Below are 21,435 nucleotides of genomic sequence, written 5' to 3'. Positions count from 1 at the left end.
TCATCACATCGGACTATATATATATATATATATATATATATATATATATATATATATATATATATATATATATATATATATATATATATATATATATATATATCATAGACTTGTATATCAAGGAAACGGGGAGGGCGGAGTTTCTAACTTTCACCAAGGAAAACCAAGGCCTCTGAAGTACAAAGTACTTAAAAGAATGTGGTGCCGTTCGGACTCTCCGGAAGACGCGCGCTAAATGAATGTTAACCGCTCTTCAGGACGATCGGACCGGGAGCTCTTGTGAATACCTGTACTTCAAAGGCAAACCGTTCGGCGTGTTTTTTTTGTTTTTTTTTTAATCCCTTTCGTATAGGTTTATGTATAGGATTTGAAAACGGCCACTTATGCATCCAAAACGAAGCAGAGTCCCGAGCGGTTTGCCTTGAACTTTTTATCTATTGAGATTGAAAAACAATTGCACTAACAAAAATGGCCTGTTTATATCTGCAGTAATCTGTTGTATATTTCATTGATTGTACTGACCCGCCAGATGTTTGATATATGACAAGTGTTTTTTTTTCACATATGCCTTATTTATGCATGCTTTTTGCCATGTAAATGCTTCAGTGATTGTAACCGACAGCTTTTCCATCCATCAGTCATTGGTAGTACAGAAAAAAAAAAAAAAAAAAATTCATGACTGTGCCATAAATCAAAACAAAAAAAAAAAAGTTTGTTTCCCCCCCTCTCCCCAAATGTCTAACTGCTTTTTGGCCGCTTTCGGTGAAATGATCACATCGATCCGTTTAAAAAATCAGTCGTACAACACATAAGCCCATAATTCAGTTTAAGAACACTCAATTTCACAGTTCGTCTGCAAAAAAAAAAAAAAAAAAGATTAAATACCGGTAAAGAAAAATTCACAGTTCACCTGCACATAAAGCTCAAAAAGACGTTCATTTCACACGCAGGCGCTTCCTGCCGATACTAACGGAACACTTGTTGCGCGGCGCGCTCGCTTTGGAGAACTTGCGCCCGTCGCACGTGAGGCGGTGCGGCGCCTTGTCGTGGCACACGATGTGCACCAGCTTGAGGTTCTCCCTGGTGAACAGCAGCTGGTAGAAGTACTTGAGGTTGACGCCGTCGCTCCTGTGGTCCCGCACGGCCTCCAGCAGCGCCGGGATCACCGTCCTCTTCTTCTCTATCCTGGACGGAGCGCGTCGGCTGTTGCGTAAGTGTGGCAAAACATTTTTTTTTTAAATAAATAAATTAAATATTTGGAACCCCCACCTGTGGTCCAGGTTCCACGTGCTGAAGAGGATCCTGCTCTCTCGGCTGCTGTAGGGGTTGATGGAGTGGAGGGAGCCGCACACGTCCTGGTCGAACGCTCCCTGGGTGCACAGCAGAGAAGCAGCGCTGGTGTTCACATCCCTCGTTCATATAATAATGCGACCCCCGTGACAAAACTTCGCATCCACGTGGGACGTTTCGCGCTACCGAGGCGACGGGCGATCTGATCCGAGGGGACGTGGGGCTGCTACTTAAAAGTCGGCGCAAAACCCTTTGCACTAAAGATACTGAAAGCCGCCGGAGTACAGTGAAAACAACGAAGCGAGACTAGCGGCCATTTGTAGAATATGGTAAAAATGTGTTTATACACGGCAGCGGTGGCAGTCTCGAGGACGCTTTACAACTTTATCATCCATCAAAAAAGTGTAACTTGCCCTCCAGGTCGCCCCAGCAATGGAGGAAGCAGAAAGTGCCCTTTCTGTGTCCCTACGATCAAGAGAGCGGCTGTGAAGTGCCCTCGAGAGCGCCCGACTTATTTTAACCAAATGCTCGTCTGCTGCTGCTGCTGCCGCCGCCATTTCAGTCTGTCTTTGGGAAACGCAAAAATTTGCACACACATTTGCCACACTAGAACGTGAGAAGCGCCTCTTGTGTTGCTCCGTGCGTTGTCTCGCTTCGGGTAACAGGCCTCAAGTGACCCATGGTGGATGACTCTTTAGTCAACAGAGCAAACACCGATCAGCCACAACGTTAAAACCACTGACGGGTGAAGTGAACAGCGTTGCTCATCGTGTCCCAAAAGCAGGAAAAAGGGGGCGCGGTCAGGATCGGAGCCACTTTGACAAGGAGCACATTGTGATGCTGGACGACTGGGTCAGAGCGTCGCCAACACCACAGGTCTTGTGGGCTGTTCCCGCTGTGCAGTGGTTACTACCTACAAAAGTACTCCAAGGAAGGGCGACCGTCGCTGCATCTACGGAACTGACATGTCACACTTTTCCACTTTCCTTCCTTCCATTTTTTTTTCCTGATCAAGAAAAAAAAACAAAACAAAACCCCCCCCCCCAAAAAAACCAAACGGCAACAGACGACTGCCGATCTATTAGGCTCCTCAGGTCCAGGAACTCAGTGGGGACGGCGCTGCTATCACCTGGCAGGTGAACCAGCCCTCCCGGGTGCACAGGCGCTCTGTCCCCTCGTCCGTCCGGTCGAAGTAGCACCCGTGGTATTTGTTGGACTTGAGGAGGGCCGCGAGGCCTGTCGTCGTTTTCATGAACTCCGCCCTGACCGTGGCCTTCGCTATGCTTTTCCCGAAGGACACCACCTGAGGACGGAGGCAGCAGTTTAAAAAAAGAAAAAGTCTCGGGGGGGGGGGAATGACGGGAATTCAATGTGCACCTCCTTCATGTAGTTCCGTATCCTGTTCTCACAGCTGTACTTCATGTAGGCCGACTTGGTCTTGAATCGGGCGTCGACGCCTGAAAATAATAAGAACGACAACTTAAAAAAAAAAGATGACTTTATACACCTCCACCCTGATGAATCCAAATCAGAGAACACCAGGTGGAGTACTGCGGCGGTACGATTCCATGTCCTACCGTGGAACCAGCCTTCATCCTCTTCCCTCTCTTCCGCCTCAGAGCTGTCCTCCAGGTGCAGCAGCAGGTCTCCCAGGACCTTGCGCCTCCTGGGCGACCGCTCGCCACACATCAGATCCTTCGCCGCCTCGACGAGGCGATGCGAGTGCGCGTCGGCGCACAGTAAGCGGGCGATGTCGCAGACAACTGCAAGCAGACGGGGGGACGAGCGGGAATGCCCGGCGGCGGCGTTAAAGGGGAGACGGGACAACGCTTCCACCCCCCTGCCCCGCCCAGCGTTTCCCAGCGGCATCACTGTGGGCGAGCGGGCGGGGCTCCACGTTTTCCTCAGAGCCCTCCGTCGAAATTATTTAAAAAATAATAAACAAAAACGCTTTGGAAATAAGCGGAAGGAGCACGTTCACTGGAGAGTGAATTCAAATGGTCACAATTTTAAGTTCGATTTCATTTATTTTGGTTCCGCAATCATGGACGTATACACACACATGCGGACGCCGCCTCCACCAAAGCGATGCGTCAACGTCGCCGCCCCATTGCAGCGGGTGGGACTGACCTGTAAACACGTGCAGGTAGACGGGGGAGCTGCGTTTGTTGCTCTGGATTTAAAAAAAAAAAAAAAAAAAAGCGCTAAAACGTCTACATTTCTCAACGTGATTCCAACGAGTCGTTTTTATATTCAAGGGTTCATGACCGAGGTGGAGTAGCCTGCTCCACCGTCCACCGCTTCCGGTGCCGCGCCGTTGGCACAGTTCAGTTCCCAATGCAGAGTGATTATTATGGGCACTGATAAGGGAACCGATGCGAACGCAGGTGGTGTCGTCATTCCACCGCCATCGCACTCGACATTTACTTCTGAATGAGAAGTAAAAGCATGGAAAATAAAAAAAGATGTCCATTACTTCTTTAAAAAGGTAATAACGGGACATTTCAACCCCTGGGGCGATGAACATGGAGCATGGAACATGGTCAATCCATTCACTGAGGAAAACTTTTAATTAATCCAATAAACATTGTATTTTTCCCAAGTATATGTGACATTTTAATTTGGATTTTTTTTTTTTGTTTGTTTGTTTTAAACACAGAGGCAGGTTCTGATCCGTTCACACAATAAAAACAGAAAGGGAAGGACCAACAGATCCTCACTCACACCCGCTCCAGGCCTCGTCCCCGGACAGCAGCACCAGCGTGGTGTTCCCCGGCAGGGTTTCGAAGTATTCGTCGGTCACCTCCGTCCCGTCGTCGTAGGTGCAAACCCGGGAGCCTTTCAGGGGTATCTGTGGGCGGAAAGATTAATAAAACAAAAAAAACAAACACAAAACCAAATAAAAACAAAGCGCGCTGCGTTTGGCTCAAGCTTGGGAAATCACTTTTTGGCAAGTGCAAAACTAGATTTTAGGAGTTGTATTGGTCCGCACAACCTATTTCAACGGGTTAAAAATAAAGGACTGCGTGGAATAAACGAACATCGAGGGTGAAACTACCTTTCAGCCACAAGGGGGGGGCGCTACAATCACTTTTTGACAAGTGGAGAACTATGTCGCTGGTCTGGGACTTGAGAGCGCGTTTCAACGGGTGAGAACGAGCGGGCGGGTTGTAATCTTTAAAATGCAGCCCCCCCCGTGAACGGAACCAGGCCATTTTGAAGCATGGACCGCCTTCCGGCGACCGTTCTTCGGAGCAGGATCACTTTCTGGCGAGCCGCCCCCGCCCGCTCGGGCGAAAACACCGAACCCCCGCGATAGCGCGACGCCAAAAGCGACGGAGCGGCCCGGGGCGACCCGCGCACACACCCCGACGTCCAACGCCGAGCCGAACGGGCGTCCCGCACCTGCTCCACGCCTGCCCTCGTACAGGTGTGGAGCTGTTTGTGTTTCCTTCCGAGTTTGCGCTTCAGCGGAACGCAGCGCGGGCAGCGGGCGGCGCGTTAAAATGTCTCTCAAACCCTCACCCGGAACAAGGCGCAGCCCTTCTCCAGCAGCTCCCGCAGGTCGGCCGCCGCCACCCCGCGCTTGGTGGCGTCGCGGAGGCCCCTGAGCTTCACGGGTTTGGGGTGTCTGCGGAGCCCGGACATCGCGCTGCCCTTCCGTCGACGAGCGTGGCGCGGCGGCCGCGTCCCGCCCCCTGGCGGCCGGACGAACATGGAGACGACGTGTTGGTGTACTGTTAATACTGCTATTAATACTGGATTTACCCATTGTGGGGTCAATAAATACTATCTTATGATACTTATTATACTATGACTATATATATTTGTTGTATCACGTTCATACATCTGCAGTCATGAAAAAAAAAAAACATTTCCAATATTAGATGATTTTAGATTGATATTAAACAAGATCGATGTTAAACCACATTGAAACCCCTTGATTGAAATGTAACCAAGTGGAGTTTGAGGGAGAAGTAAATTGATTTACTAAGTCTTGTATTCGTACATTTTGTTTTACTTCTGTTTCCTGTTCTCCCTATATTTATTTTCTAACCTGTGCCGTCAGCATGCTGGGCACACAACACACAAGTACTTGTTCCGTTGCATCTCGGACAGAGTCAGTCTGCAGGTGGAGTTCCAACTTCTCCACCTGCAATGCAGCGCTTTATTCATTCTTTAACCATCAACGACTGCCGCCAAAAACCCCGTCCCGGCGACGACCTGTGGGACGAGCAAGAGCAGTTTTATGAACCACCACCAACCCCCCCTTCTTTGGAGAACCATCTTCACCGACAGAATCATCACTGGTGAGACGAACACAAAACCAAACAACATGTACATGGAAAAACGTGAGAAACATCCCTGAAATACAGCCCCTATAAATGTATTTTATGTCAAGGCTGCCCCCCCCCCCCCTAAATAACCTCTGTAACAAGCTGTAATCTACGCCCCTCGTGTAGTTTGAGTATGTTCAAGAAAACAGGTTAGTCCTGATTTCCTGCATCCTGGTGAATTTTGGTACGCACACAAAATAATGAGAAATCACAAAACCGGCAGCAAATATCCACGTTTCCAACTAAACACTTGGGCTCACCCGGGTTGGAGGAGACGGAGTGGGGAACAGTGGAACACACGAGGCGCAGTCGCGTCCCGAAGTCAATTCGCTCAATGACCTTAACGACGATGACAGAATAAGGTTTAGGTTTTACACCTTTTTTTTATTGAACAAAACAAATAAACACTGAGCAGTATCTCCCTCGTATCTCTCGTAGCTCTTTGCACAGCAATGTACATAATTACAACTTTTTTTTGTCCATGTAGTTTTGTACATACATAATCACGCAATTATGTTTTTTTTTTGCATATATATAATAATATCCATGTTGATATGCTGCAATAAAATGTTTAAATGCCTTGTATATAGATTTGTATTTTTATGTACTTTTACTCCCATTTTCTTTCTTTAATTTTTTCTTTTCGTTTACTCCTATTTTCGTTTTTATTTCCTCCGTTAGATTCATCCGAACTCGGTTTGTCCTGCGCCCAGCGGCCACTGCAGTCTGCCAAACAAGCACTTCGCCCCACGTCGTATGTTCAGTGCAACGTGCGTGTGACGAGCGCATCTGAACGTTAACAACAAAGTGCGTCACTGCTCCACGGCGTCGTCCTTTCTTTTGGAGTGACGACATGTCGAGGCCGTTGGCTGTAGTACCTCCACCCGCCGCTGGGGGCAGCCGCCGTGAAACCGGGGACCACAGCGGCCCCTGGTGGTCTGCGGGAGTAATGGCAGCCACTTCACCTGCAGACGGAGCAGTTTCAATCTCGTGTGTACACAATAACACACTGTACAGTGTATATATATATATATATATATATATATATATATATATATATATATATATATATATATATATATATATATATATATATTACTTCTGGTATTCGTGTTCAGTTATGAAAGTGGTGCAACAGATGCGTATATCATTGCATATTTATTTTACATTTACATTTAGTCATTTATCAGACGCTTTTATCCAAAGCGACTTACAAGGGAGAATAACATTCAAGCTACATTGCGACAGAGATTGGTGTAACAACAACATTCGTGTAACAATAAATACTGCAAGGTGGTGCTAAGTAGGTTAGGGCAGGAGCTCCTCACTGAAGAGCTGGGTCTTCAGGTGCTTCTTAAAGACAGAGAGGGAGGTCCCTGCTCTGGTCATTTTTGGCAGCTCGTTCCACCAACGTGGAACTACAAATGAGAACAGCCTGGATTGCCGTGGTTGTACGGCCGGCAGAGCCAGGCGACGCTCATTTGACGAGCGCAGCATCCGGGGGGCAACATGTGCTCTTCCAAGAGCATTTAAGTAGGTGGGAGCGTTCCCAGCAATCACTCTGTAGGCCAGCATCAGAGACTTGAACTTGATGCGGGCGGCTACAGGTAACCAGTGGAGCTCGATGAGCAGTGGAGTGACATGTGCCCTCTTTGGCTGGTTGAACACCAGTCGCGCCACCGCATTCTGTATCATCTGAAGTGGCTTCACCGCACAGGCCGGCAAGCCTGTTAAGAGGGCGTTGCAGTAGTCGAGACGGGACATCACCAAGGTTTGTAGCAGCAGTTGAGTGGCATATTGGGTCAGGTACGGCCTGACTTTTCGGATGTTGAGTAGTGCGAAGCGGCAGGACCGGGAGACGGCGGCAACATGGTCCGAGAATGTCAGTTGGTCATCAATAATGACACCTAGATTCCTTGCAGCCTTGGTAGGAACAAGAGATAGAGATAATATATGTCGATATGCTGCACTAAAAGGTTTAAATGTCTCGTCTCATGATTACAGGGTAGAATTTGTCTCACCGAAAGGCAACGACGTGAAGGCGGTATGAGCCACGTTCAACCCTAATCTATTTGAAGTTTTTATTTTGGAAATAGTAATATTTTATTAAAATGATTATAAAATGAATAGTAAAAGTTTTAGATTTGTGCAGCACACACAGCGGCAATGCTACGTGCTTTGCATAAGACATATTCAAAAGCGAAGTAGAATATGAGCATTAAAATGAAACAGGCACTACACGCAGAGATGCAGACACAACAACAGACAAGAGTCAGTTTATATCCAAACTCCACTGAAGCTGGAAGCCACCCTTCCTGGCGGTTTAGTGACGTCACAAGCCCCCGGTAATGATACCGCTGGAGGCTTAAAACTCATCCAAACGATTAAAAAACAAAAAACGAAAAATAAACAACCTGTAGATGTAGTTCACATCAACTTCATCTCAATGGATCTGTAAGAATAAACCCGAAATCACTCGTCGTATCAGTGAAGACGTTTGAGTTCAGTGCGACGCCGCCAGGTGGCGTCACCGCGTTCTGCTGCGTGGGGTAAACGTCACCATAGCAACCGGGACAACGCGGCGGGACGGACCAAACGGGAATAGGGGTCGCGGAGTTATCAACTGCACTTTTACCCTCGATAAAACGGTTATAATCGCGGGTATGTCACGACGTTTTGTAATAGCCCACGATGCACCCAACCACACGCACCTTCATTTTAATTCGCACGGTGACATTCGGGGTAAATAACCTTCATGTTGTGTTTGCTTGTCCCCCCTCAAGACGCCTTCGCCAGTGGGAGCGGCTCGCAACATGGCGGCCGCGTGTTTGAAAAGCCTCCGGTGGCTGGAAGCGGACGCTGCTGTGGTTCTCGGTTGACTCGACGTTGCTCGCTGCCGCGCTGAGCCGGGGAAGCGGCCACGGCCATAGCGGACCCGTCTCCTCCTCCTCCTCCTCCTCCGCACCGCACCGTGGTCAAGCATGTCCGCCGGCCCGAGCGACGAGTGGGGCGGTCGGTTCGCGAGAGCCCGGGTGATCCCGCCGCACGTCCAGACGGTGCGCTCGGCCCAGGAGGCTCACCTCGCCCGGCCCCAGGGCCTCCGGCTCTGCCTGGAGCGTGTGGCCGGACCCCACCTACAGCAGGTGACCGTGTCGGTGCGGCCCGTGGCGCCGGTTGTCGTCGTTACGTCGGATTATGTCGCTCAACCGGGACGTGGCCACGCGAAGGACGTCCCCCCGCGATAACGAGATGCGGCCGTTTACGCCGAGTGTTGTCGCGTTACTTCCGTATGAGACGTACGAAGTTTGAGTTTGTTCGCGCACAACCTGCTGAGCAGCTTAGCCTCCAATGGGGCAAAGCGTTAAGACTTAAAGGAGCTCACAATGCACTTTAAGAAAACAGGACACTCGCATTATACCCACGACATGCATAGAGTGACAGTAACATCACATTTTATTAAAATAACAACTTTTTTACAATTGCTTGCAGTGCAGTAATAATGTTGCTACAGCAGGTTGCCAGTGGGAAGCAATGCAACTTCCTGTTTTAGTATCTCACTTCCGATTTCTAGCCTCTTTCTTTCTCGCTTCTTACTTCCTGTTTGTGGTCTCTTGCGTCCCGTTTCTCGCGTCTTCCTTACCCTTTCGGGTACCTTACTTCCTGTTCCCAGCCTCTTACTTCCACGTGTCACGTGACTTATGTTCCGTTTCTCGTGTCTTCCTTTCTGTTTCTTAATTCCTGGGCTTCCTCTTTCTGGTCTCTAACTTTTTGTTTGTGGGGCCTTACTTCCTGTACTTACTGTTGCTGGTCTCTTAATTCCCGTTTCTGGTGTCTTACTTCCTGTTTCTAGCCTCTTACTTCCTGTTTCTTGTCTCTTACTTCTTTGCGGTGCTTTACTTCCAGTTTCTAGCCTCTTAATTCCTGTACTTCCTGTTTCTGGTCTCTTCCCATTTTTCGTGTCTTCCTGACTGTTTCTGGTGTCTTACTTCCTGTTTCTAGCCTTTTACTTCCTGTACTTCCTGTTGCCGGTCTTTGAATCCCCGTTTCTGCTGTCCTCCTTCCTGTTTCTAGCTTCTTACTTCCCGTTTCTTGTCCCTTACTACTTCTTTGTGGTGCATTGCTTCCTGTTTCTAGCCTCTTACTTCCTGTTTCTAGCCTCTTACTTCCTGTTTCTAGCCTCTTACTTCCTGTTTCTAGCCTCTTACTTCCTGCTTTAGCCTCCTACGTCTTGAGAGAGAGGACTGATCCGATCCAATGTCGGTGTCGGTGCAGATGCTGGCGTCATTCACTCATTGCACATCGGACTGACATCGCCGATCCAAATTCCACCCGTCGCTTGCACTGGACGGTGAACGCAGCGTTTTCTTTTTCTGATTGAATGGTTCGGCCCCCGCGGGTGTTCAGCTGCACAGCAGCCAGTCAGACGCCTTGTGGGGCTGCAGGAACCAAATCCCAATAGAATTCCAATACATTAAAAAAAATAAAACAATAGAATGCTAAAATTGCCATTTGTTTGTGTATTTTCTAATAAATAAATAATTGATTTATAAATGTTTTGGCTAAATTAATTAAATACATCCAGTTTTCATTGACTTTGTTGCACTAGATTTGAGCGCGTAAAAAAATGTGAATATTGAAAATAATAAAGCATATAAATACGAGTGAGATTATAGAGTAAAATAAAACAATAGTAGTAATAATAATAATAAGAAGAAATAGCTCTGGTATCTGTATCAGATGCGAAGTGAACGACAGGATCGCTTCGTCTCTTAATTGGAACCAGGTGATCCATGTCATCACTTCACCGGTTTTAATGTCGTGGCTGATCGCTCGACGGCGTGCAGAGCGCTGGACATCACAACCCTTTCCAACCACCCCCCCCCCCGTCTTCCTCCCCTTCCAGGCCCCCGACGCCTCCGAGGGGGAGCCGAGCGCCGCCTACCAGCTGCAGGCGACGCTGTTCGACAGAGGTCACCAGCACTTCTTTGGGAAGACGTGGAAGAGCTCCGCCCAGAAGATGAAGGGCAACGACAAACTCAACTTCAACGAGGTAATGGAGGGGCGTGCGGCCACGTCCGGCCGCGTCGCTCTGTTTGTTTAGCGCACTAAGAAAGCGTCTGGATGGGTTGGCTGGCTCCTTGCCTTACTGACGTTAGGTGGAGTAAACCCCATGTGAGCACGGGGAGAACATGCAAACTCCACACAGAAAGGCTCCTGTTTTGGAGATAACCCGCCCGGAGCACGGTGCCAACAGCGCCCCAGGTGGGAATCCAACCCAGGACCTTCTTGCTGTGAGGCAGCGGTGCAATGCACTGCGCCACCGTATTCCACTAAACCATACTCCTTGTGCTCGGGTCGGCTGGCTCCTTGCGTTCGGGTCGGCTGGCTCCTTGCGTTCGGGTCGGCTGGCTCCTTGCGTTGGGGTCGGCTGGCTCCTTGCGTTCGGGTCGGCTGGCTCCCTGCGTTCGGGTCGGCTGGCTCCCTGCGTTCGGGTCGGCTGGCTCCCTGCGTTCGGGTCGGCTGGCTCCCTGCGCTCGGGTCGGCTGGCTCCCTGCGCTCGGGTCGGCTGGCTCCCTGCGCTCGGGTCGGCTGGCTCCCTGCGCTCGGGTCGGCTGGCTCCCTGCGCTCGGGTCGGCTGGCTCCCTGCGCTCGGGTCGGCTGGCTCCCTGCGCTCGGGTCGGCTGGCTCCCTGCGTTCGGGTCGGCTGGCTCCCTGCGTTCATCCCTGTGTGGCCGGAGCTGGCCGCATGCTAACTGCGTTAGCGCAATGCAAGGCTGCAGGTGGGATCGGCTAGCCCAGCTCCTGTGGAATGAGCGACCCCTCGGCATCTAAAAATCTACGAGTTTGAATATTAAGTTATGTATTTTTTGATGTAATTTAAAAAATATAAAATACTATTTCAGTTGTTTCAGTGCAGCTGCGTGCATCTAGTTTGGGCCCAAACAAACTGCGGTATCCCTTCCAGAGTCTTATTGAAGCTAATGCTAAGCTAAATGTGTTGAATTGGACACCAGTCTGATAGCGCGGAGGATAGAAGAGTTTTATTATCTAAAATGTCTGTTTGGGATGTTTCAGTCAGAACACTGTGTGTGTGTGTGTGTGTGTGTGTGTGTGTGTGTGTGTGTGTGTGTGTGTGTGTGTGTGTGTGTGTGTGTGTGTGTGTGTGTGTGTGTGTGTGTGTGTGTGTGTGTGTGTGTGTGTGTGTGTGTGTGTGTGTGTGTGTGTGTGACTGAATGAATCAATGCCCTGCACACAGCTCTACAATGGAATAAGGTTTTAACCATTTAAATAGTGAAAAAATAATTAGAAAAACTATATATGGCGATCAATGTTGATATTGCGGCGGGGCGCCACAAATAAATCATTGCATGGGGAACCAACAAGAGCCTCATCTCTTTATAAAAAAAAAAACAAAACACACGCGCGCACACCCAAACAAAACTGCCGCTGCCTCTCTCTCTGTTTGACGACACGACCCTTCAACTGAGAGGCCTTCGCTTCTTGGCCTCTTCCAACCGGACAATCTACAGCCTTGGCCGCCCCGCCCTCGCATGCGGCGTCAGGCCCGCCAGGGCTGCTCACGACCGCTCTCCAGTTAGACGCCCCGCCCGCTCACCAAGCCCAGCTCGCCCTAATTGCCTCCATCACTCACCCTCGAGCGGCGCCACAAGCCGTCATTTTTGGGAGCTGTGGTTCATACTCAGATTTTCCGTGGGCGACGGTGCATTGGAACAGGCTGCAGCCGTCCCCGAATGGGCTTAAATTTACGGCTTCAAAACAACCCGATGGAAATACCTTGAAAATCTTTACCTTTATTCCATGTCCAGCGTCATCAGCAGTCTGGGTCACTACTAATTATAATGATCACATTTCCACTTGACTTAAAAGATAACTTACAAACTGTAAAAAATACGTAATACAGAGCAATAATTATAATTTATACTCTGCATATTTTTATATACAGTATTTGGCTATTTCTGTTATGTATTTTTCCGTCATTTGTGTATTTGGCAATTTCAATTTTTACTCTACTTTTTATTATTTTACTTTATTACCTTTTTATTTTCTTCCAGATTGTTAAGCCTTTTTTTTAAATATTAAGCATTTGTCGACGTACAGCTGGCGGAATAAACTCCTTCCGATAATTTTTTTTTTTTTTAAACTTAATCCTTAATTTGTTTTTCATTTATTTATTTATTTATTTATTTATTTATTTATTTTTATATTATTTTTTTATCAAAATTTTTGCCGGAGTCAACCCGAACCATTGACATCAGAATCTTTTCAGTCGGCCGAGGTTGCTCTCCGAACACCGGTACGGTCGAAAAGGTTCTGATGACAACCACCGGGGTGGACTCGCAACGATTGGGGGAAAAACACGGCTGAGGTCAAAATCAAAACAAACAAAAAAATAATAATAAGTTTTCGCATCGCTGGCGCTGAGCAGACACCGGTATTTTCCACTAATGCGGAGCGGCGGCACTAACACGGGCGCTCCAGCGCGAGGCTGTAATCACAGCTTGCCACGGTGATAAATGTCCCCGACCGTAAAATAGATGATGTCACGGATTAGCGTGGAGGAGGACTGGTTTAACTCACTTATCTACGGAGCTCTTTAAATCAGCCTGCACCGGGGGGCCTTGTTGGCGTGGCCTTCCGCTGCAGCGGCCCCTTCCCCCACCCTTCCCCCACCCTTCCAAACGGCTCGTTGGAGATCCTAAATGTCCTGTAAGTGGGAATGATAAGTGTGCGTGGTGTTGCCCCCTTGTCCATTACTGTCTGAACGGTTGACGCTCTTGTTATTGGACGACCACACGCGCTCTCCGCATTCTTTTGTGCCAGAGCGTAGATGTTTGTGTTTAGATTAGTGGTTTGCCGCCTGCGCGCATCCCATAGTTATCGTTGAAATCCAGCCCTTGGCGTGAAATGGACGTCATTGCGGAGGCCGCCGTCGCCAACGTTGCAGAAAAGTGGATCTGGGCTTTTCGACGTGACTCCAACGTGTGTGTGTGTGTGTGTGTGTGTGTGTGTGTGTGTGTGTGTGTGTGTGTGTGGTAATAGTTACATGTGGTGTTGTATTGAACTACATTGTATTGAAAGTTGTTTCAAATATTTTGTCCTCATGGACATACATGATGGGGACAGAATATTAGAAACACCTCTGAATATAATGCGGCTCAGTACAACACCGCCCCCACCAACCATGACCTCGGTGCTAAAACATGAAATGAACGACCTTCGATGACCGCGTTAAAAAACCCCTGAACGTTTTAGGCAACACAAAGCTAAAATGAATGCAGATCTGGTGTATTGGATTTCATTGGATTGTACAGATTGTGTACCTAATAAAGTACACACTGAATGTGTGTGTACTGGTGTCGAGTGCTGGGTCTGGATTGACATACAATTTAGTACACCGAAAATTAGTATGTAGAACATTACATTTAGCAGAGGCTTTTATCGAAAGGGACTTATTCAAACACCGACGGACGCAGCCATCAGGAGCAATTAGGGGTTAAGTGTCTTGCTCAAGGACACTACAGCATGCTAGCAGGAGGAGCCTGGGATCCAACCAGCAACCTTTATATCACTAGACGACCAGCTCTACCTCCTGAGCTACCATCCCCAGTATGTGAACGATTGTTGTACGTCCAAAGCCAGTGAAAGTTTCTATTTGTTTGTAGTATGCAGTATAAGCATGTAGCGTGCACTGGGAACACGTAGCGTGCACTGGGAACACGTAGCGTGCACTGTGAACTTTTGACAAATGTTGATGAGGCTGGAAACACGCCAGCTTTCGCCTACAGCGGCTGCTGATGTCACCAAAAAGCACGCGTAGCGCCTTTAAATGACGCATGCCGACAACAACGTGATGGTACAGTCATTTCAACCCACAGCCGCGTTCTAGCGCTTCAGCAAACAAACAAAATAACCCGTCTCTTTCCTCCATCTTTTAACTCGTTCTTGTGCGCGACGAGAAACTCACGCCGACCATTAATTTTAGGAACAAAAGCTTTTAACCCAAGGTATTTTTAGTGTCACAGTGTTTCATCTTCGCCCTCGCCTCGCCACGTTTTAAACTTTTTTGCGCCGGGAGTCTGTCCACGGCAGCTTGTTCACAGCGAGCCTGAGCCGCGGGTCTCCGTGGGGCGGTCGTCAGTTCCAATATGACAAGAGGGACGGCCGTGCTTTTTGAACGCCAGGAGACGACGGCGCCGCCGGCGGTGTCGTGTGAACGGAACCAACAGAGTCTCACTTTGTACAAAAAGCCGCCTCCCCGTCGTCCTCGGGCCTCAACGTCGTCTTTCCATTCGGTTCTGTTATCCCGCAGTACCATCAATTATTCAGAACCGGGAGAAATAAAAAAAAAAAAAATAAATAAATACGGACCGGTCCGACGACGTCGCCATCCATGTCCACGACGCCTCCGGCGGCCTCCGCGGCGCGGCCCAACGGGGGGCGGGAAACCTCCCCCGTCCCGTTCAGGCTTAGAGCAGGGATTATCTCTGGGCCGCATCCCTCCGTTGACCCGTCCGCCCGCGCAGGCAAGCACGGAGGAACCTCAAAGGCAATTAGAGAAGGATTACCCTTTGTGTTTTACTCTTTTGCCCCGCGCGCACGGGGAATTTGTAATCAAGCTAGATTACTTTATCCCCCCCCCCCCCCCCCTAATTTATTTATTTATTTGTTTGTTTATTCCTGGACCGACGCAGTGCAGGTCTGCGGCCCCCCGAAGTTAATTGGGAAGTGCAAACTCAGCATTTTCGCGGCCCACTAAATTATTCTCTCATTAGTATACTCGTACGGTGCACGTTGCCGCCAAACAATTCACAGTAAAGTGAAACACAGTGCAGAACAAATTAACCAAGAAATAACATTTCCGGAGGGGGCGGTTTGATTAAAAATTTGCCTGTCTTGTTTCGGGACGCGACGCGAAATAAATTCCCACGGACGCCCAGTTATACAGTGACTATGTATGCAGGATATTTTAAACAACGCCCGTTCCCGTTAAAGTGAGATTTGACTGGCAAGCTGTGCCGTTGACCTTGTTATGGTGATCTGCTCTTCATTTACCAGTGGAACGGCGTGGAAGTTCCGAGCCCAAAAACCTTCCAGACAAACCTCCGCTCCATCTCCTTTGTCTGTTGTTTTTTTTTCTCTCTTCTTCTCCAGGAGGGAGCCGCTTTATTTCACTGTTACTTTACAGTCACACATCACGCAAGACAATGCGAAGCCCTAGCCCCGGAACAGGGGCTCGGTTTTAAGGAGTCTGCGTTGAGCTCATGTTTAATTAAAATCTATTGCCAACAGGGCCTCTGGCTTCATGGGGGGGGTGTTTCGGTGTAGCCTGAGCCAAGCGCTCTGTAAACGTAAGCCCCGAGGCAAGTGACGGCGCAGGCCTGACGCAGCTCTCACCCGTCGTTTTTTATTTTTATTTTAAATTTTTTGCTTTGTTTTTTCGGCGGCCGTGGTGGTGTTTGAGTACAATTTCGGATTCACTCCCATTCTCTCTTTGGTCCAGGTCACGGTTGCCTCGGCTGATTGCGTCGCTTCGAGCTTCGTTGCTTTGGGTGCCCGGCACAGCAGATGTCACGGGGAAATTTGGCCGAAATGCGCGCGGCGCTGGTAATGTCCGTGTTGTGCTGGAACGCTAAAAGCCGCCGCAGTCCGGGCACAAAGGGACGATCAGGGGGCTATTCAACACTCATTTCTCTACAGCCCCCCCCCCCTTGCCATAAACGCCAGGAAAGGACGTCCAGTGGGGTCTTGGGTTTTGCAAAAATAAAAAACAAATAAAAAACGAGGGCTTCACCGAGCGTCCACACGGGGACCAAGACGAGCGCGTTCGGTCGTCACAGCTCGCACAACTCGGACACGCTCGTGAGTGCCGGTAAAAATACCTGCTTTTTTTTTTTTTTTTTTTTATACTTTTAAATCATCCGGGGAAGTGAGCGACTCTCCAATTTTGGGTTTCTTCGCAGTTCAGTCCTCAAGTTATTACAGACACGGCAAAAAAAAAAAAAAACCCCAAAAAAACCCAAAACGCAGATGGTAAAAATGGCCGCAATTAAACGTTTAAGTATGAAGAGATTTTCAGAGGAAAGATAAAGCCGCTCCTTTTGACCGTTGTAATCAGAACTTTACACACACTCTCCCCGAATTATGCGTCACGCATTGATCGTTGAAATGACTCATCTGGACCATGTCGTGCGGTGCCGTCGATCTCAAGATACTAAAAGATATTAGATATTAAAAGTTTACTGACGGCAGTCGAAAAGAAGAACTTCGGAACTACCTTCCGCCACGTGGCATATTGGTTGTCATTGGATGCAACCGCTCTTTGGAGAGGGGATGGAAATTGTAATGTGTTTTTATCAACCGGAACAAATTTGGGCCAAATGTAATTTTGCATGTTCAGACGCTTGCAGGCCTGGAGCAACTGACCTGCAGTGTGGTCACACAAAGGCCCCGTCTGCTCTATTGTAATCTGCAATTTCCTGACTCTTTCACACATTATTCGGGTGGTCTTTTTCCCCCTCTGTAATCATCATTAGAATGAAGGGGGGGGGGGGGGAAACAAACCTTTGATGTCCAAATGTGTGCTACACTTTTTATTTTTTATTTTTAGGGGGGGGGGGGAATGGGGCTTTGATGATGAAATATCCAATTACTTCTTGAAAATCACACAGAGACTGCTCCGTGCATGACAAAAGGCAAATTTTCTGACACGGCATTGAAATACGGCCCAAGTCGGACCGTCTTTCAGCAAACTCAAACAGAATTGCAGCCGAGGGACCCCTTGCTCACACTTTCTGATCGGCCGATATTAAGAACCACCCAATCATTTTAAATGTATCATCTTGAACGTCTCCGTGACATAAAGGCGGCGGGAGCATTTATGTGCTCAGAACGTCCTGAATCCTGTTGAAAAAGAGAAGTTTGATGCAACCTTGCTGCTCGCCCACGGTGCTTGAGCTAAAGAGTTGACTTGGACTTGGACTTGACAGTTAACTGTGTTCAGCAATTTCAAGTGATTTAAAAGCATTGTTGTTTTTTTTTGGCTGGAAAAACACTCATCAGGGCAGATACTTGACACCGATTGTCTTAATAATGAGCGCATGACATTTGTAGAGAGTAACTCCATTTTGTCAAGATGGAGCTTGAGGTGAAGCCCACACATCAATACACTAATAGTAGTCTTTGAATTTGAGTGTCTGAAGGGGGAGAGGAGGGGTCTTGGTAAAGTTGAGGGTCTTCTGCATAACTGTGATATAAAGAAGTCCTGGAAAGAGATCACAGAGCCAAGGGATCTGGTGTTGATAAAGAACTGTAAAGAATCCAAAACTGAGCCCTGGGGAACACCAGAGATTAATTTGCATGGGCTGGGCACAAACCCTCTCCACACAACCTATTACAAGCGATTAGTCAGGTAGGATGCAACCCAAGAGCTCTGGTAGCATTTTATTATCTGGTATCTGGTTTATTATCTGGTTGTTAAATTTGGTACCAAACACTGTGATTGGAGGCATTCGTCACATGCTGCTGTTGCTGAAGCCGAGACTGGAATTATTATCAATAGCGTACATTTGATCCTTTTCTGATTCCTACACAAAAATATCAATTCAAACTTTGTCGGAAACAAACTTGCATATCCAATAATTACATCTCTGACTTTAACTGTAACAAGAGTCCTTTCCTGGTGCATTAATGGAGAACCGTGAAGTTTTTTTCATTATATAAAAACGATAGTAAAAACCTTTGTTGTATAGCGCCTTTCATACACAACATGCAACTTAAAGTGCTTACATCAGAAGATGGCAATCAATGTTTGAATAAACTGGATGCTACTTGACAACCAGTGTTTATACTGTGGAACTGGCATACCTAAATGGAACAGACCTAATATCTATGTTGAGCTGCAGCTGTGTTTGCCATGCTATCGTGCTAACTTCTTGTGATATTCTCATGTGGGGCATGTTGCCATTGCCTTTTCCATATTCTATGCAGGGTTGTACATAGGCCGCATTATTAGATATTCTCAGCAGGCAACACCCTAATTCCTGGGTTGCCTACCACAACAACCAACAGCAGTACCAAGCACTTCAAAGCTCAACTTGCCCAGTTTTGTCAGTGTGTTTGAAGTGGATGGCCTGGAAAAAAAGGCATAGTGGAAAAATATTTATGTATGCATACACATCAAAAGCTGACATGATTCCTAAACCCAAGATATCCAAAAATATTGCAACATGACATGTTTGCGAATCCTCAACACAGTGCAATTTGAACTTGACCAAATGTATGAAAAGCTTGCGCAGGCATGGAAATGCAGGCTTTCTGAGCAGGTGAAAGATAATATTTCCTCCATTATAAATGGCATGGAAGTGATCGTAGTTTTATGAGACATAATCCATCTCCATCTCATTTGTAGAAATGTCTAAATTATTCTTAAATTATCCTAACATGCGACCTAGAAACCTACCCACTCAATGGTTTTTAATATAATCATGAAAGTCAATCATGATTCTCAAAGGTTAGATTCTTTAACATTTAGAATTTACACATCGTTTTTGCGACGTTGTGTAAAATGAATCAGTAATTATCAAGATGAGAAATTCTTCCATATCAAGCCGGCCGGCTCGATCCCTCAGAAGAGCTACTGTAGCACAAATTGATGAAAAATGTAGTGCTGGCTATGATAGAAAGGTGTCGGAACACACAGTGCATCACAGCTTGCTGTGTATGGGAGCGGTCAGAGTCTCCATGTTGACCCCTGTCCACCCCTGAAAGCACCTACAATGGACACGTCAGCAGCTGAACTGGAGCACTGACTGGTTTTTCCTGTAAGAATTTATTTTTGTAAATGTTGTCTGCCTGTCTTGACAGGTGAATGTTTTTCAGGTTGGAAAAGGTTTCCTGTGAAATATTATGTTTGCCTTGTAAAAACTGCACAGGAACCCAAGAGAAAGTATTGAAAGAATCTGTCTTGACAGGGTATGTAATACATTGAAGTTTGTATTTTTAAATTTGTCCAGATATGTATATAATATTTTATGTCTGAAACAAAATGTTTGTTGCAGTTCAACACATCTCCTCTGTCCAGCAGACAAGCTGTCCTTTTGTTAAAACAAAATAATTTTTTTGTGTTGCTATTCATCTGTTGGACTGTACATTTTATATTTGGGAGAAGGTGGCCTGGTCTGGTGAATCATGTTTTCTTCTACATCATGTGGATGGCTGGGCGCATGTGTGTCGTTTACCTGGGGAAGAGATGGCACCAGCATCCACTATGGGAAGATGGCAAGCAGGCGGAGGCAGTGTGACGCTCTGGGCACTGTTCTGCTGGGAAACCTTGACAGGTACCACCTACATAAACATTGTTGCAGACCAAGTACACCCCTTCATGGCGACGGTGTTCCCCGATGGCAGTGGCCTCTTTCAGCAGGACAATGCGCCCTGCCACACTGCAACAATTGTTCAGGAGTGGTTTGAGGAACATGACAAAGAGTTCAAGGTGTTGACTTGGCCTCCCAATTCTTCATTTGTCAATCCGATCGAGCATCTGCGGGATGTTCTGGAACAACAAGCCCCACCTCGCAACTTCCAGGACTTAAGGGATCTGCTGCTTACGTCTTGGTGCCAGAGGACACAGGACACCTTCAGAGGTCTTGTGGAGTCCATGCCTCGACGGGTCAGAGCTGTGTTGGTGGCACAAGGGGGAGCTACACTATATTAGGCAGGTGGTTTTAATGTTGTGGCTGATGGGTGTATGTTATGATTGTGACAGCTCTGAATGTGACACAAAAAAGGGGACACATTTTTTTTTTTAGTCCAGATATCATCTAATATATATTTTTTAAAGGCATACATGAAAGAAACATTTTAAAGGCAAGCTTTTGTGTAGGAAGTTTAGAATGTAGGACTTGGAGGATGTTTGTCTTGCCCAAATAAGTGAGAGCAATAGCAGTTGCAATCCAGATTATGCATACATCCCGCCATTGTATTCTGTGTATTATATACTTTTTAAATGCAGAGCTCAGTGTTTAGAGCTGTGGTTGTACTTACAGTAATGCTGGAAAAACCAGCTACTTATAGAGTGATATGACTGACACAGTTCAAAACATTTTAACGACCACTCACTTGAGATGAATTGGACGGCATAGATACATTAAAACCTGTTGTGGAGAAGGATATAAAAAAATGTAAGAAATATGTGCTGACAGTCTTTTTTCATATAACTATGTACTGTATATGTGTAGACAAGGACACCAATTGTTGTTTGGCCATTATTGGTTCTGTTGATTGATCGGGGCCGCGCAAAAGTATGTAACGCAAGTCTGCGAAAGCACCGACCATCAATTTACAAGTCATCAGTAATTTGATTACGATAATGATAATGACCCCTGTCCTTTAACGTTTAACACAATACTTTGAATAATTATCCCATGATATACATGGCAACTAGCTGCTGCTGTGACATAGAAATGGGGGTTCTGTCTCCACAATAGACATTCAGTGGTTAGCCCCGCGGAAGGAGTAATCTTTGCAATTTGCACCGTTTGCGCGGGCCACGGTTGATTTTTGGGGTTTTTGTTTGTTGCTGCCGTCCAGATTTCTATTTGGCACTTTCTACTTCCTCCCCTCATGTTTGATGTTCCTTCTGAACAGACTGTGTTCATGCAGTGTAGAGCCTCGCTTTGATCCCACATAATAGTCATAGCCGACACAAAAAAATAAAAATAAACAACCCACCAAAAAAGACTCGGCATCCCAATAAGCATCCCAATCCCATTAGCCACCCGGGGTAATA

General features: G+C 47.2%; 1 protein-coding gene across 3 annotated transcripts; it reads right to left on the bottom strand.

Annotated features, from left to right (window-relative positions):
- Positions 1–809: 809 nt before the first annotated feature.
- On the bottom strand, positions 810–5,210 carry dffb (DNA fragmentation factor, beta polypeptide (caspase-activated DNase)). 3 transcript variants are annotated; one of them, XM_080015804.1, is made up of 7 exons: positions 4,816–5,210; positions 4,015–4,141; positions 2,868–3,053; positions 2,668–2,747; positions 2,420–2,593; positions 1,270–1,370; positions 810–1,185 (listed from the first exon to the last, which is right to left on the bottom strand). In XM_080015804.1, exons 1-7 carry the CDS (start codon positions 5,005–5,007, stop codon positions 936–938), a joined length of 1,110 nt encoding a protein of 369 aa, XP_079871930.1. In that variant the 5' UTR covers positions 5,008–5,210; the 3' UTR covers positions 810–935. The 3 variants fall into 3 exon arrangements, with proteins under 3 accessions (XP_079871930.1, XP_079871932.1, XP_079871931.1); XM_080015806.1 differs by having other exon boundaries at positions 810–1,180; XM_080015805.1 differs by having other exon boundaries at positions 810–1,180; positions 1,270–1,366.
- Between the last annotated feature and the right edge of the window lie 16,225 nt (positions 5,211–21,435).

The sequence above is a fragment of the Zeus faber genome, assembly GCF_960531495.2.
Source record: "Zeus faber genome assembly, chromosome: 15".
NCBI lineage: Eukaryota > Metazoa > Chordata > Actinopteri > Zeiformes > Zeidae > Zeus > Zeus faber.
Note: the sequence above shows the minus strand (reverse complement) of the source record. Positions and strands in the feature narration are given on the sequence as shown.

Excerpts from the sequence above, each read along its gene's own strand:
- dffb (XM_080015804.1), bottom strand. The coding sequence starts at position 5,007 with ATGTTCGTCCGGCCGCCAGGGGGCGGGACGCGGCCGCCGCGCCACGCT. Across the intron at positions 2,594-2,667 it reads TACGGAACTACATGAAGGAG|GTGGTGTCCTTCGGGAAAAG; the intron begins GTGCACATTGAA and ends CTCCGTCCTCAG. Across the intron at positions 1,371-2,419 it reads AGGGCTGGTTCACCTGCCAG|GGAGCGTTCGACCAGGACGT; the intron begins GTGATAGCAGCG and ends CTGTGCACCCAG.